At 37.1% G+C, this 16,216-nt stretch overlaps 1 protein-coding gene across 3 annotated transcripts in view; it reads right to left on the reverse strand.

Annotated features, from left to right (window-relative positions):
- Positions 1–16,216, reverse strand: part of OLFM3 (olfactomedin 3) — a 195,289-nt gene that overhangs the window by 29,430 nt on the left and 149,643 nt on the right. For all 3 annotated transcript variants that reach the window (XM_060006418.1, XM_060006419.1, XM_060006417.1), the window contains exons 2-4: positions 14,375–14,521; positions 8,176–8,331; positions 2,898–3,117 (exon numbers count right to left, since the gene is read on the reverse strand). In XM_060006418.1, coding sequence (XP_059862401.1) covers positions 2,898–3,117; positions 8,176–8,331; positions 14,375–14,521 — 523 coding nt within the window. The remainder of the gene's footprint in view (positions 1–2,897; positions 3,118–8,175; positions 8,332–14,374; positions 14,522–16,216) is intronic.

Below are 16,216 nucleotides of genomic sequence, written 5' to 3' on the forward strand. Positions count from 1 at the left end.
TAATAAATATGCATTTGAATACTCCTTTGAACCCCTAAAGTAACTTTTAGGTATTGAGAGCACTAAAACAATTCTTGGTTTGGGATTTTCTTCTTGCCAGACATCATCTGGCAAGCTATAAAATGAATCTGTGCATTGAACTAAAATATTTATTTATTTATTTGTTTATTTGCTTATTTGCGGTATGCGGGCCTCACACTGTTGTGGCCTTTCCCGTTGCGGAGCACAGGCTCCGGATGCGCAGGCTCAGCGGCCATGGCTCACGGGCCTAGCCGTTCCGCGGCATGTGGGATCTTCCCGGACCGGGGCACGAACCCATGTCCCCTGCATCAGCAGGCGGACTCTCAACCACTATGCCACCAGGGAAGCCCCTAAAAGTATTTCTTGATTAAAAAAGAATAAAATATGACAGCAGAATTTCTTTATGCAGTAATATTTACCTATTTTCTGTTAGCAATAAACTCCACAACTTGAATTATAAAAGCACACCATATAAGGGAGTTTTTAAGTGCTGTATTAAATAAATGACTTTTCCCTTGCTTAATCTTAATCAGTCCTATGCCATCTTGACACAAATATGTAGCTAAAAGAGATCATTGTTTTGCAAGTAAAGGGGATTGTTCTCGGCTACTTGTTGAAATACCTAATATTTACTCTGTTGAAAGTTTAGAAATTGTTACTATGACTGCTTATAGAATTAATTTATTCAGCAAATATTTACTGAGAAACTTTTCTTAGTTTTCTAGGCAATGGGAGATACAGTATTTAGAGTGAATATCATAGACGTACTTATTCTTATGGAACAGAAGTCTAGCAAAAGAGACATCCAATAACACAAAATGATAATGAAACATGAAAAGTCCAATCATTGGTGAGATTTCAAGATTTGAGAGCACCTAGCAGGGATGCAGAGGACACATGGGGAGGGCAGTGAAAATTCAGGTGAGACATTACATTTAAACTGAGACCTGCAAAATGAATAGGAGTCTGTCACACGTGGCAGGTTTTAAGTATGTTTATTTATAAAGCAAGGATAAACAGGGGAAAGAGTGTTTCAGGAGAAGGAACAAACAGCTTCTCAATATGGCCCCATGGTTAGAGTGTGGAGCACATGTGACTGGGGGATAGTGTATGAGGGGAGAAATGGCAGGACCGAAGATGGGAGATGTAGGGAGTGCCACAATGAAGGCCCTCCTAAGCCATGGGCTGTATCGGACATAAGGGATTCATAGGAAATTTTAAATAGAGGAAAATAATTTCAGACTTGTACTTAAAAAAAATCCCTTTGGCAAAAAGGTGGACAGTGGGTAGAGAAGAGCAAGTCACGGAATCTATTGGAGTCATGATTATTAGGAGACCAGTTACAGGTGAAAAAGTATGGGCCTTGCATGATGAGAAATAAGGAGCTGAGGGTTGCTGCACGTGTGTTTAGCCTTAGGAGTTTACGTTACTGCCTTCTGATAAATTCTGTTAGATTCTCTTGGAAATCCTGAGATGACTGCAGTGGGGCCTCCAATGTGGTGATTCCCCACTTTGTTTTGAGGCTGTGATTACTGAACGCAACATATTGTATTTTAGCTATCTTTTTTTTTATCATTTGGATTGCACCTGTAAAATAAGTAGTCTTTAAAATATTTTTGTAAGTCATCCAAACTTTATTTTGTGTTTACATTTATGCTCTGAATGTTTCTTTACTAGAAATTGACTCTTTTTTTGAAATTCTTTACTCCTCTTCCCAGTTTATTTCCTATTCCAGGAAAGTTTTTCTTACCTTGAGAGAACACTTTCTATGGTTATTGAGTCCCCCTCACCTAACACCATCATATCACAGCATGTTAACAACTAAAATACTATTCCTAAATGGGTTTACAATCCCTCTTAGTCAATTCATGAACACTTATTTATTTCACATTGTTACAAACTAGTCCCATGATAACTTCAACTGAGTGGCAATGGAAAAGTTTGTAAACTCAGGCCACGTGGAACCACACATTTTAGTAGTCAAAAAGTAAAGTTCATTCCCCATGTCACGTGCTTGGCCCCTTGTAGAGTAGTGAATATGTATTTGAGTAGGTACCTCCTTTTTATTTCTTGAGTGGATCAGAGCAGCAGATGGCAGCTCTGCATAGTAGAGAAATTGTATTCATTTCCTTATCATTGCTGTTTCACATTTGGTCCCAGGGCAATGGCCTTTTCCCCAGTCTCTAACTTTCTCTACTGCCAGAAATGGCTTTCCTCTTCCGTGGCCACACAGTGATTGACCGTCACCGATAATCTGAAATAAAGCTTATTTCCATTAGTGTAGCCAATAGCATTGCTGTATTTGCCAGACCTCTTATTTCAAGCCACCGCGGTAACAGGGTGCTCTGAAAATCAGGCAACTGTTAGTCAGATAACCTTGAATAACCAGGCCTGCTTAAGCCATCAAGGAACACTTTTTTTTTTAACTGTTCTTTTTTTTTTAATTAATTTATTAATTTATTTTTATTTTTGGCTGTGTTGGGTTTTCGTTTCTGCTGGAGGGCTTTCCCCAGTTGCAGAGAGCGGGAGCCACTCTTCATTGCAGTGTGCAGGCCTCTCACTGTCGTGGCCTGTCTTGTTGCAGAGCACAGGCTCCAGACACGCAGGCTTAGTAGTTGTGGCTCACGGGCCCAGCTGCTCCGTGGCATGTGGGATCTTCCCAGACCAGGGCTCGAACCCGTGTCCCCTGCATTGGCAGGCAGACTCTCAACCACTGCGCCACCAGGGAAGCCCAAGGAACGCTTATTTTACACTTAGAAAGCAGGTGCTGGTTTCCCTAGAATTAGGAATTCATGACTATTTCCAAAATGTAAGAATGCAGTTGTCATTGAAACTACTTAAAAATGCAACCTGGACAAATGGACTGTTCTACTCACTTAGCTTTTTCATGCAGTCACGAAGTCTGGTTTCCAAGCTAAGCACCCTTTGATGTAGTTCCTCATAGTCATAGGCTCCAATTTCCTCCTGAATTCCAGTGAGGACGGCAGACAGATTCCGGATTTCCTCCTTGAACTGGGTGATTAACTTGGCATCTGTTTTGTACTGTTCCAGCACAGGAATCAAGGGCAGGAGCTCGTCCATCTTCTCTTTCAACTCCTGTGAAAAGCAGCCAATTGTATTCATGAGAGTCATTTAAACAGATCAAACAGCAACGTTCTTTTTCACATGATACTTAAGGGAGATTCTTAAGACAGATTCACAATTGCTTATTGATTTTTTTTTTTTTTTTTTTTTTTTTTTTGCGGTATGTGGGCCTCTCCCATTGCGGACACAGGCTCCGGAAGCGCAGGCTCAGCGGTCATGGCTCACGGGCCCAGCCGCTCCGCGGCATGCGGGATCCTCCCGGACCGGGGCTCGAACCCATGTCCCCCTTATCGGCCGGTGGACTGTTAACCACTGCGCCACCAGGGAAGCCCTGCTTATTGATTTTTGATTGAAATTGTGTATTTCGTGAGAATGTAAGTGGCTACATGATCATTAATAGTAATCCACTTATCTCAGCTTTTCAATACAAGAACACCTCTTTAAATGGTTACTTGCTTATGAAACAAATTGATCCTTATCATAATTACAAAACTTCCTATGGTAGCAGTTCGGGGTTTATGTACTATCTTGCTTTCTGGTGGCATTTTATAAAGTGAACAATGCATTATTTAGTTAGGAAATAGAAGCAGGGTCCATCTTCTAGTTATGAATTATTAGAAATAGGTCAAATATCCTGTTTAGTTAAGTCTATTTACCCATTAACTAATTATTAATAATATAGGGGTACTTACAGGAAATTTTGGATCCTGGAACAGCTTTTGCCTAACAGAATTTTTCCAACTTTGGGCTTCCACCACTCTGTCCTTCTACTCCTCCCTCTTTTTAATATCCTTCTTAGCACAGCATCATTAGGAAGGTAAGTTCAGCAAGTATAGTAAATCATGCAAAGCTTTTCAAAACTCAGAGAAATGTATGTTGCTGTTTACTATTTTGAATTATTACCCATTCTCCGACTTCATTTGCCTAAGCAAAGATAATTTAGAGCTCTTTATGTAAGGCAGAGTTGCTTACCAGTGTAGTGAAATTAACTCTTTCAGGGGCTAAGGTGCTCATAATTGATGTAATAAAAGAGCACAGAGTTGTTTGAAACTGAAACGTTGATTTTTGTCTAGAGAGCAAGAAGTATACTTTGCCAGCCCTGTTTCCCTCACTCCTATCTTGGGACTGAGCCAAACCTGCAGTTTCACTTTCAGTTTCTGAACATGTCACCTTTTTTTCCCTTCTTTTAACTTGGTGGTGGTGGTCAGTGAAAATATTTCATGAGTTTGATTCAGTTGTGAGTTTATTGCAATTTATCTCATTCGTTGAAGAGCTGTCACTGCTATGATCATAACAGAAACCATGCTGTATACTAACTAATTTAAGGAGCTGAAAATTGCATTTTACAATTACATTTAGAACATGTTATCACTATCAATGCATTAAAATAGCAGGAGCTCCCATTGCCACCCTGATTTATGGGCTTGTGTATCTTGGGGGAAATTTCCACTTGTTCTGTAAGATTGGAATGCTTAGAATTTGTCTGTACGTCCATGTTGAGTGGGAGGGGACAGAGAGTCTTAATGAGAAAGATTGATAAATATCACAGTCAAAAGGCAGAATTGCATAGCTTTGCTCATTTTAGTGGCTCATTTTGAAATAAACTTATTAGTTTGAGCATTTTGTGCTATCCCTAAAGGAAGACACAGTTGCTTCATTAGGATTTTAATGAGAAGAGTTCTGATGGTACCATTTGCTGCATATTATAGCAACTGTTACAATGAAGAGTTTTACATTCTACTATGGGAATATTGAAAAGAGAGTAATTCAGTGTCACAATTTTGGTGGCATTTTATTTCCCCTGAGCTAAAAATTATATATATGTGTGTGTGTGTGTGTGTGTGTGTGTGTGTGTGTGTATATATATATGAATTTTGGGGTCTTTTCAAAAATTTATAATTCAATTATTGTCAGTCAGTTCTAACTCTGGACACTTGTCAGAGAGCAATAGAAAGTCCAACTAATATACGTATCGAATACTTAAAAGATTAAAGTAGAATAACACAGATCTGTGCTTACTTATCCTTTCTAGAATTTCATTTTCTACTATGTTGCTCTTATAGCAAAGTGTATACCTAGACTATCTTACCCAACCAGGATTTCTTTATATAAGAATGATAGTCTCAAGTATGATAACGAGAACCAGCTTTTTTATCATAAAGAATATAGAAGACACAACCTACTTAGATTTTTTGATAAGCTGAAAAGGGTGTGCCAGAGGAGGATTTTCTTCCAATTTAAAAGTATTCTTCAATGTTAAACTTACTTTTGGAATGTTCCATTTCTTCTTCTCATATATGGCACCTCAGCAGCTGGAGCAAAATCTGACTCATGATCGGACTTGGTGAATAAATATATTCAACAAGCATATATTGAGCATTTAATTATTATTATTAAATTTAATTCAGAGAGCTAGAGTCTACCTGGAGAGGCGGTATAGCATTGGTATTAGGAGGCTTAACTCGGGAGCTGGACTTTGTAGTTCTGATATGTATTAGATATACGATCCTGGACCAATTGTGTAATTTCTTTGTACATCAGTTTCTTCATGTGAATGATGGGAATAAACACAGTGTCTACCTTATAGGATTGTTGTGAGGATTAGATTAACTAATATATAGTATATTTAAAGTGCTTGGAACTATGTGTTGAATATGTGTAATTCTTCAAGAAAATGATGTTATTATCATTATTGCTATTTGGAGTTTGACTTATACGTATAAATTCAGTATCCACGTGGATTACATGAACTAGGAAAATCAAAATCATCATGTTCTATGGTGCTGCCTAAAAATTAAGTTTTCTTATTGGTGGCTTGGCTTCTGCTAGGCAAACTTATAGAATAGGCAACTTTCTCTTTTTTTTTTCTCTCAGCCTTGTATCTTTTTGTTTCTTTGTCTCCTCTCTTCTCCCATAAGTTCCCATAGATGCACACCCATCATCATTTGTCACCAACTCTGCCAGCCCTGGTACTTGCAAGCTGTCCCTTGGCGTCACAGAGTTCTGTATTGTCCATCTGAACTTGAATGATTTTCACTCTGAGCCAGAAACCCCGAGCTTCTCTCCTTCTGTCCCCCTTCCTTTCTGGGAATGCTCCCTATGTGCCATAAGTACCGGCTGATCATTCCTACTTTGTTGATAGCCTCAGCATCACATCAGGCTCACGGTATTGCTCTATCGTCTACACCCTAACCCTGAATATTGAAAATAGACATTGAACATCTTTTGGTTTTCTTGATCTCCTCTGTAATTTAGTATTTCTGGGGAGGAAAGTGGGCACTAGTCCAAAACCATTTTCTTGAATATTGCCAAGCCCTGTAGCTCTTTACCTGAACTTCTCTAAACAAAATTAAGAAAAATTAATAATTCTTCCCTTTGTGCCATTTTGATGTTTATGCCTCTTTTTACTGTCAGATTTTACCTGCCTGTTTGTTAGTTGTCTTTCAAAGAAGAGAGATTATGCAGTATATACCCAGCAGAGGGCCCAACACTGCCTTGTACACAGTATGTGCTCAATAAATGTTGGTTAAAATTAATTTATTTGCTTTTCAGCCTTATACTCTTCTGTATACTCTTCTGTGTTTACCATTCCCCCATAATTTCTCTATTCTCCTAGTTTACTCATTCTCTTATTTCCAATAATCTTTAAATTTATTTTTATCTTCTAGGCCTTGCTATAATTTGTTATCATTTCTTAACCTTCTGGCTTTGCTTACTTCTCTCTTCAATTTAATCTCATGATTCATCACTTTAGCCCCCTCTCTTGTCAATACCCTGAACTTTCTTACCCTCTTGTCCTTCTGTTGTACATTTCTGGGAAAACTGTAAAACTGGTTCAGTGCAAGATTGTTTTTGATACCTTTCTACTCAGGCTCCCGAGCACCACTGAAGAAAACTACAAAACCATGCTAATTTCGGCCATATTAAACTGTGTCATGCAGAGACCCTGTTTCATGTCCCTGACTAGCTCCCTGCCAATCATAATTTTGTATGAAAAGCACTTCTAATGTTTGACCAAGAACTTGGATTCAGGCCCACTCCCTCACCATTAGCAGTGTATCTCACTTCCTAACTGACAGGGAAAGCAGAGGCTATTATGCTCGTAAAATCACAGTATGTTTTATAAACAGTGTGCTATGCCTTTGTAAGGCAGAGTATTTCTTTTTAATAGAGGTTCAAATGGCATTTTCATAGATTTTATTTTAATCTATGACAGTGTCATACATAGGTAATAAAAATCCACATAGCATGCTTAAAAGCATTGTTTCTCCATTTTCAGTGTTTCTAGATAATTACCAATAAACAGCTTAAAGTCTAAAAAAATGCTTTTTTTGTGGGACTTCCCTGGTGGCGCAGTGGTTAAGAATCCGCCTGCCAATGCAGGGGACACGGGTTCGAGCTGTGGTCTCGGAAAATCCCACATGCCGCGGAGCAACTAAGCCGGTGCACCACAACTACTGAGCCCATGTGCCACAACTACTGAAGCCTGTGCTCCTAGAGCCTATGCTCCACAAGAGAAGACTGCGCACTGCATCGAAGAGTAGCCCCCGCTCGCCGCAACTAGAGAGAGCCCGCGCTCAGCAACGAAGACCCAACGCAGCCAAAAAAATAAATTAAAAAATAAAATAAAATAAGTACTTTTTTGTATCAAATTGTGAAACAGCCCTTGTTTATGTGCTGTTAATAATGGTATTATTGCCTCTTTTAATAATTCATATTCTCTGTATTTCTCCTCATATTAGCAAGGCATAAAATCATCAGAAAATCTTTGATAAATTTAATTATTAATTTTCCTAGATTTACCATTGTCATACATATTGAAATGCCTTTAAATCTATCCAGAATCTCCACCTAGCTCTAGGAGGATAAGGCTCTTTTTATAACAAGTCTTCTATGCATTCCTACCAGCTAATGGTCAGTTTCAGTGGAGAGATTATTGATGTCCCCAGTGAATTTTGAACCTTGCATATATGGGCCGATGTACAGGTATTTCTAGCTGAGTGCCATGGTGGCTGTCCATCATACTCAGTGTCTCATTTGGACTGACAAGATTGCTGAAGCCAAACCTACTTGAAAATGCTTGGTCATTAGTGTCTTCCGGTCATCTTCAATCTGCCGAAACTTGACCTTCAGCCCTTTCATTTGGGTTTCCATTTTTAGAACATATTGGAAATCTCTCTGAGTTCTCAAGTTTAAGACTTCAATAGACTGAGACATGTTTTGAACCTGTTAAACAAGAACATTGGCATTATTGTCTGTTTACAGGTATATACAATCACTACTGAAGTAGGAAAAATGACATTAACATTAAAAACCGGAAGTGCCAAATCCATAATTGCATTTCCACAGGACATACTTTCAGAAGGCTAATTCTTCATGATAAACATTCAAATAATTTAGCAAAAGAAAACTGTACCTAGGCAGGAAATAATAAAATGGACATTCTAGCATTAGAAATGACTAAATATTAATAAGAATTTGATATATCAGAAAAATAAATTAAAAAAATAGAATATTCATTCCAGGGCTTAGTAAGCATAAGCTCTATCTATTAAATGTTAAGATAAGTTGTTTCTTTAAGTACTGACTGACTTCCTCAGGGTCTGGGATGCTTAGCAATTGTGGATGGTGGTGAAGTGTCCAGCAGATCTAGCATGCATTCATTCCAGTACAGTTACTTCAAGCTGCATCTGAAGTACTCCCAGGGGTGAGGCTGAACTGAGCAAGATGAGTGGTGGTAGCATTGGGACACCTCCTAACTCAGAGACCATACTGTTTAAGAGACTTGGAAAATGGCCACTGCATCAAGTGTTTGGTAGATAGGCAATAAACATATGTTAAGGTGATGGTACCATCCCAAGTTCATTGAGCCCCAGGCTATTTAGAAGTGGGAAATAGGTGACCTATAAAGCATGTAGAAATGAGGAAAGAAAGACTAATTCTTATGGCAGCAGAGTCTGGAAAACAAAGTGAAAGCCTCTAATAGGAGGAAAGCTATTAAATGAGTTGAGGAATAGAATATGACTAAACTAATTTAAAGGATACAATAGAGCTCTATACTTTGGTACTCACAGTATTGTCTACAGAGCAACAACGTTGGCATCACCTGTGAACCTGTCAGAAATGCAGAATCTTGGGGCCCACCCCAGAGGTACTGAGGCAGACTCTTCATTTTATCAAGATTCCCTAAGTGATTCTTATGTTTATACATTTTGAGAAACATTGCTTAACATGGAGGAATATACATGAGAAAAGTAAGTGAGAAAAGCAAATGTAAAGATCTTTATATAATTTGAATCCTTTTATTCTAAATAAAATTCACCTCTCTCCCTCTCTCTTTCTCTCACTATGTCTCACACGTACACACACACACACATAAACACACACTTGAGCACACTTATGTAAAAGAAAGGAGTATGTAAGCAAAAAACATGGAGAAAGATATGGAAGGATTAGAAGAATACATATTAGGTGGTTAAAATTAGTTTTCTGGTGGGGGGTGGTGAGGTGTGGGTGAGAGGAGAAGTAATAAATATTGTAGAAAGAGGTCCCTGGTAAATATTGTATATAAATTTTATATGCATAAATGAATACATGAAAGCATGGGCTCAAAAAATGGGATTTCAGATGAGTTTTACTTCATTTCATATATTTTTATGTGTTATTCCATGTATTTTAAAATAAGTATTATTTATGTAACACATAAAAAAGTTATTTTCATTGTAAAACCTTGTGAGTTACAAATAAGGAAGGGATTTGTTCAGAGACAATTTCTGTCATCAGGTAAGTCACAAAGCTAAGTGGACCAGCTAGCTTTAAAGAGCCCGTTGTCAATATATTCCTCAGCATTGGAACATTCAGAAAAGGCAGTGAATTCTGCTGCTTTGGCTTGCCTCAGTTCCTCCACTTGTTTTTTTTTTTTTTTTTTTTTTTTGTCAGAGAAGGTCACATTTTTCTGTTTCTTTTTCTGCTGTCTTGATCCATAGTCCTGTCCTTTATAAACCCTGTCTTTTCGGGACATACTACAGTCTAGCTTATATTAAATCTAATTGTGTAATGTGTGTGAATGGGAAGCAGAAAAGTGGCTGCCCTTCTGTAAACTCATTGAGGTTAGAATCTGTGTCTTATTCATACCTTTTATTCCCAAGACCTTACACAGAACTAGGCACAGAATAATTGCTCAATAAATATTTATTGGGTAAAATTATCTCAGGCTTCCAACAGTAGTAACATGTAGCAAGTATTTTAATATTTTAACAAAAGTATCTTTCTCCTGTCACTGGTTTAGCTATGGTATTACATGAGCCTCAAATGTTTCTTAATTTACTATCATTCCTACATTCAGAAAGCTTCATTTAAAAAAAACTTTGATGCAGTGCAGAATTACTGAGGCAACATTGAAAGCATGGTAACTGCATCTTGGATGAATGCAATGCTTTCAAAATAATTTTCAACTCCATTATGGTGAAGCATGAATAAAGAAAAGCCATTTGTGTTAAAGAAACTATCTACACATTTAAATATGACATTTATCTATGAAAACACGCATCTCTGGCATGTCCAATATTTTCCTAGGAATTCTGTGTACTTAGGCAGAATCCATACAATTAGAAAATGATAGGCAAGTGAGAGATCCTGGATAAAGTTAAAACAGCCTCTCTTATTTTGCCTCTAACTTACCCTGTCAATTTAATTTTCAACTTTGTGTTATGTGAAAATGCACTGAGAGAATTTTTGCTGAGACTTGATTGTGACCTTCAAGCAGAATCATGTATAATTATAAGAGCTACATTTGGGGTGATGGCTAGAGATGGAGCTGTCTAACTGGGGAGGATGGTTCTGGGCTGCCTTTTGCTTTTCCTGCTGGCTGTACCTAGGACTGTTCAGTTTCCCACTGGTTATGGAGACCCACTGAGAATCAGTTTCCTTGGTGATACTTGAGATTGGATCCCCATGATTACACTTGTGGGAAGGAGACTCATTCCTCTTTTAGTCTGCTTATCTCTGATGTCCTGCTATTCAGCTGTCTACACATGCCCCTGGGTAGACTGTCTACATAGTGTGGCAAGCTCATTGTTACTCTTCACTGATAATTTTTTGAACTCTTTATTTACCTTGGTTCTTTGTATAAATAAAACGTCTGAGGCCTTTCTGAACTTAAACACAAATTAACTTAGACTTTCACTCTCATTTATAATTAGTGTGGAGGCCACTTGAAAAAAAGAAGCCCTACAGTTCAGTATGCTTGGATAGCGTTGGGATTAACAAAAATAAACAGGGATTTCTTTACTGTAGGTCTTCACAGAACCTTTAGTATTAAACCATGGGACGGAAATCTTCAAGAGTTAAGTATCATGTACCGTGTTTCTTAAGATTATTTTATTGGAGGATGTCATCAGCATCCTATTCCAAAAATCACAGTTTAGGAAATATTGACCTAGACAATGCGGGCCTGTACAGAGATGCTACATAGCTAACAGACAAGCATTTTTTTTAAGTGAAAAATTTTAGTTTGTGTACACTAAGACCTGATGTATTGTGAAACCAATTGTAATTTTTCTAATATTCAGTAGTATAAATACTTATTCAAAATATTTGACAGAGCATCAGTTAAATAAGTGTGGGTACCACCAGTGGCATTTTGAATGACACTGGCATAGTGTTGAGAAAATGCAAAGTTGATCTGGTATGGCTCCACAGTCTACTGGTTGAGTGACATTGATAAGTTTTTTAGCCTCAAAAAACACGTTTCCTTTTATGTAAACTTAGAAGGGCAACAACCTCTGCTATAAGGTTTGAATGGAGCAGATACAATACAATAGATGGGAACTATTGTTATTAATATTATTCTCAATAAGAATATTCCCTTACTGTAGAATAAATCAATCCTTTAGTTAATAATGAAATGGGCTGCTTAACGGTCACGCTCCTATTTGCCATCTGGTACCTTGGATATTTGTAAAACTATAGAGAAGCCAGCAAGGGACTGGCTCAGTCTGCATAAGGAATGCTGCTTTCAGATGTTTTTTTCTTTGGGTCAGTGCAGCAAACCAGTGCTACTTACTTCCTTCAGGCCACTCTAAATAGTACACACAATTTATTATTCCTCTGTTTCCATAACACTACCAAATGGCGAATTTGATTGATCTAACCTGTGGTGACCTTGATTTTGTTAATAAATTTTGTTTTTTGTCATTTAGGTATTGATGCATTATTTTAAAACATCTTTATTGGAGTATAACTGCTTTACATTGTTGTGTTAGTTGCTGCTGTATAACAAAGTGAATCAGCTATACATATACATATATCCCCATATCTCTCCCTCTTGCGTCTCCCTCCCACCCTCCCTATCCCACCCCTCTAGGTGGTCAGAGTGCACCGAGCTGATCTCCCTGTGATATACAGCTGCATTTTTAAAGGTGTGATTTTCTAGAATTTCGTTAAAACGGTAAACAAATTGCCTATTGGATGGTATGGTCATATAAACTTCAATGATTGCTTCAATCAGTCCCCTTAGTTGTACTTTTCATACCTTATTCATCCTTTACTAATTCCTGGTTTTATCATAGCTCTGGAATACATTTCCCTCTGGACATGAAGAGAATAATATCCACTTTCTGACATTCATAGTTCATTTGAATTTTTCAGCTGATTTTTGAAGAAATGTCCAAGTCTATGTGTGGGTGTGTGTATGCAATGCTGTACTGAAAATAGTAACAGAAATAAGATTATCGAGTCTAAGAAAATGTTTCTCATCATAGTTGATGTAGAAAGAAGATATTTTTGCATAGAAAAGAAGATGGAGTAAAAAGTTAGTAATCTGAGAGGAAATACAAGTTAATAGAAAAGGAAAATTGGATTTAAAAGATGAAATCTTTTTACCAACATAATTTATTTCCCTAGTAACCAAACAATATTAAACTATATGTTTGAACTTTTTCATAGATATAAAGAAAATCTATGAAGAGAAGAATAATCGTAGTTCATATGTCATGAACAGTTTTAACAGTTGAGAGGCACGTTAGCTGGGGTCATTAACTTGAATGACAGTTACATTTGCTCTTGTTTAGGGGACAGATATTGAAGGAGCAGGGAAGACTGGATCTTTTTAAAAAAGAGACTTAAGAAGAGAGAGCAAACAGGTGATGATGAGTCCAAGGGTAAGGGCAGAAAAAGCAGACTAATCTCTGTATGAAAATATGAAAAAAAAAGTCTTCTTAAAATCTTAGGGCATCGTTATACTTCCAAGTAATGTACACTGAGGAAAGTTATTTTAATTATATGGCAGTGGAAGAGAATTACTGTAGCTAGACTTAAAATTGCATAAACTAGGGATGTCTGTATTAACAAATTCAGTGCTTTCATTTTTCTAGCTTCTCTTAATTTTCTGTTAAAGCTTCCTATTCAGTGCTATAATTGTGTAGATGATCATGGAAAGGATATTGCACAGAGTGAATTGTTGAGCATGATATCCTCTAAAAACACATACTACCTAATTTATCTTATTATCCCTGAAGATATTTAAAATTCAAATATGTTGTCATCCTTCCATCACTCTGGCCACCCCAGCTGTCCAACTATATTCAGAGGCCAACACAGTGGAAGTGTGAATGAGGAAATTGAAAGAACCATTCATTGTTTTTTTTTCCTCCCTAAACTAAACATAAATAACCTTTCATGAGATGACTTTCATCTGTGAAAGAGAATAAATCAAGGGCATTCTGCATTTGATTGTTATGGATCCAGCTTAAGTAAATTATATGGAGAGAATGCTATTGAATGAAATTGAAGAACTTAATGTTCAAAGGAATGACTTAGAAAATGATGTTAAATACTTGGAATTATTCATTATCTGTCCAGATAGCTTGCATATTGTATGCCATTATTTTAACTTCTCTGCAAGATTGTTAATGAGATCGAAAAGTATGAGCTCAAAGAGCCTAGTGTGATCCTGAAAGTTGAGGCTGAATTTCTGTCATTGAAATAACATTTCATACTATTTTCTTCTTAAGGAGAGATAGACTAGATATTAAGAAATATGACAGAAAACCAGTCTTAAGGCAAAATTGGGAAAAGTAAAAGTCATATAAATAGAACAACAGAGCAGGAATCTTGAGGTACTACTTTAAAGGAAGGGGAAAGCATTTATTTGAGAAGGGGTACAAAAATTGGAAGAACCCTCCTCACCATTACCTGCTTTCCCATAATTTCTTTTTCAAAGAATAGTATATTTCAATAAAAATATTCACAGGGGACAGAGGACACCTACCTTTTCCAGCAGCTGGCGAAGCTGCCTGCTTTTGGCATCCCGGGAGCACAGGTTTTGTTCTGGAGCAACCACTGTGCAAATGCATCGTCCATCAGGATCCTGTGCTGAGCTGTATACCTGCCACCCTTCTTTGGGACTAATCTGAGTCTGAGGAAATCAATAGCACAAAACACAGAAAACACAGACAAAGAGAGAAAGAGTGTGGGTTTGTATAATTGTAAGCAAAGCATGTTATTTTTTGATATTTAAAGTTTGTGATTTTATTCTCTAAAGTTAAAAAGAAAGAGATTAAATAATTCACATAGGCAGCACAGCTTCGTTCAGTTATACCTTCCTTTTCAGTGCTCAGAAGGAGAATCTTTTTCTTTTGATTCCATATTATTAACTATTTATTGATCCTACACCACTTCCTAATGCTTTCTGTCATATTTGGACAATTTAATGCAGCTTTAGAAGTATCCACTAAATATTCAATACTTAGTCACATATCACCAATCTTTCTACACAGGCTCTGTTAGCTTGTCTTCCTCAACAGTAAGTGGTAATTAGTAGTATGTATTTTTCTGATTATTACTCATGTGTGATATTCTGAAGCAAAGTCCTCTCCCAGAGAGCTTCCCATGTATTAAAGGGTCAATTATTAATAAAGCTGGAAAGGTATCACATGAGAATATAGGGTAAAAATAATTAGACCAGCATTGTTTTGCAAAGGATATAGAGTCTCAGAAGAGTTAAAGATAGTATTTTCGCATAGGCCACCGAACTGATCTTCCCAAATTACTTTTGTGCACTTGTCACCCAAACTCCCTAGAACCTTATCTTAAAGTGACATTCCTGTTCTCCTGCAGTCTGCCTCCTATTTATGTTTCTAGTTTTTCTGTATCTTCCTATAAGAAACTTCTTTCCAACCAAATTGGTCTTTTTGTGTCCTGAAAGCGTGCAACCTTGTTTCACATCTTTGTATGTTAACTCATTTTGTTCTCCTACTTGGAATACCTCTCTTACAAACCTTCAATTTACTCAGTCCTCATGGTTTCAACCTCTTCTGAAGGATTGTCTGTGTTATTCTTTAGGCACTTAATGTGTATTTTCTAGTATTATTATCTGTCTTTCATATGTCTTTTTCAATAATTAGTCCATATCCAGCTACAGGATATATTGGCTACTTCCTATCTGCCATATCAAGTACATTCTATCAAGTACAAAAATAAGTAACTTATTTTTTGTCTAGTTATTTTTCAGAAGAACTCTGCTTTGAGCATACATTCTTCACTATGCAATCAGAAGCTGTTGTGGATGTCTTAATGCACAGCCCAGAGAGACACTCATTCATTATTCCAGGTGCTGAGAGTGTCAGTGGCTTGACTCTCAACTGAGTTCTCTTTGGGGTTTGCTGAGGCTGAAGAATGCTGCCTGCTCAAGGTCAGACCCTGTTACACGGGATAGCTCACATCCATTGACTAGCTGATGCATGGGTACAAAGAACGATGCTAAGAAGTAGGAATAATTATTATTCCCATTTCACAGAAGAGAAAATTAGTTAACTTGCCTAAGAATGCACAGTTTGTATGTAGTAGAGCTATGTATGAAGCCAGAGCAGTACTGTCCAATAGAATGAGAGCCATGTGTATAATTTTAAATTTTCTAGTAGGCAGGTTTAAAACAGTAAAAAGAAACAAGTGAAATTACTTTTAATAATATATTTTATTTAACCCAGTATATCCAAAATATTATCATTTCAGCATGTACTCAACATAAAAATTATTCATGAAATACTTTACATTGCTTTTTTCTCCTTTTTTGTACACTCTTTGAAATTGAGTGTGCATTTTACACTTATAG

This window comes from Delphinus delphis, chromosome 1 (assembly GCF_949987515.2).
Source record: "Delphinus delphis chromosome 1, mDelDel1.2, whole genome shotgun sequence".
Taxonomy (NCBI): domain Eukaryota; kingdom Metazoa; phylum Chordata; class Mammalia; order Artiodactyla; family Delphinidae; genus Delphinus; species Delphinus delphis.